Genomic DNA, 937 nt, shown 5'->3' with positions numbered 1-937 from the left:
GATTACCTAAAATACTAAATCTCTACGGTTTTTAAATGTGTTGTGGTGTCTTTGTTTTGCAGGTTATCTCTCAAGGCTGGTAGCATGTGGCCATCACCTGCCTGAACCCTTCCTTCTTTCTGGCTGCAATGTTAAGGCTCATGGTCGTGATACCATTGAAAGTGGCTTATGTGGAAACTGCCTTGGGTGGTCTCAGGAAATCTCAGGGGCCTACTGTAGTGCCACAGTGGAAGATGGAGCCTTCTACACAAAGACACTGAAGAGAGGAAATTCAGCCTGATTGGGCTGCAGCAGATCAATCAGAAAGCACACCGTCCCAGAGAAGCCTTCATACAAGCTGTATATACTTTCAAGGACCCGAGAGCCAGCCTTGAATTCCTCGGTAAATAAGAATTGGGCAAACCTAAAAGAAGAACAAGAAAATACGAACAATTAAAAAAATTCTTTTTAAAAAAAACATTTACTTATTTATCTATTTATTCATTGTGATTTTTCAAACCACCAGGTCCAGGACTCAAACCACAGTAGGCTGATATGAACAATATTAGCATGGATTTAACAACTGGTCTTAGGTTATTTCATCTTCTACTACTCTAAATTTAAGTATTATCACAATTTTCTTTCCAGCATACTTATTTTAAGAAAGTATGTTTTCTCTGTTTAAAAAGGGGAAGATACATTATGTAATTGTGTATGTTTCACAACAAATTGTGTTGGCAAGCAAATCCAACTATTTTCAGTTTGTAAAGCACTTTGGTATTTTCTGAGGATTTCATTCTTTCTGTTATCCAATAATTAAAAGAAAAAAAAAAGGCAGACAAATACTTTTCTAAAAATGTTGAGTAGAGGGACCAGCAGTTGGCATAATGGCTATGTCGCTGGACTCCCATGCAGTCAACCATGGTTCGAGTCCCAGACTCAGTGGCTTAAACTCACG

General features: G+C 38.2%; 1 protein-coding gene across 1 annotated transcript in view; it reads right to left on the bottom strand.

The window, feature by feature from the left end:
- Positions 1-6: 6 nt before the first annotated feature.
- The window catches only part of LANCL3 (LanC like family member 3), a gene marked incomplete at its 5' end in the record, with an annotated part of 106,587 nt that continues 105,656 nt past the window's right edge, over positions 7-937 (bottom strand). Inside the window, one exon of the mRNA XM_006167835.3 lies at positions 7-403. Coding sequence (XP_006167897.1) covers positions 244-403 — 160 coding nt within the window. The remainder of the gene's footprint in view (positions 404-937) is intronic.

This window comes from Tupaia chinensis, unplaced genomic scaffold (assembly GCF_000334495.1).
Source record: "Tupaia chinensis unplaced genomic scaffold, TupChi_1.0 Scaffold145202_1, whole genome shotgun sequence".
NCBI classification, from domain to species: Eukaryota; Metazoa; Chordata; class Mammalia; order Scandentia; family Tupaiidae; genus Tupaia; species Tupaia belangeri.
This window is presented reverse-complemented; position numbering and strand designations above follow the sequence as displayed.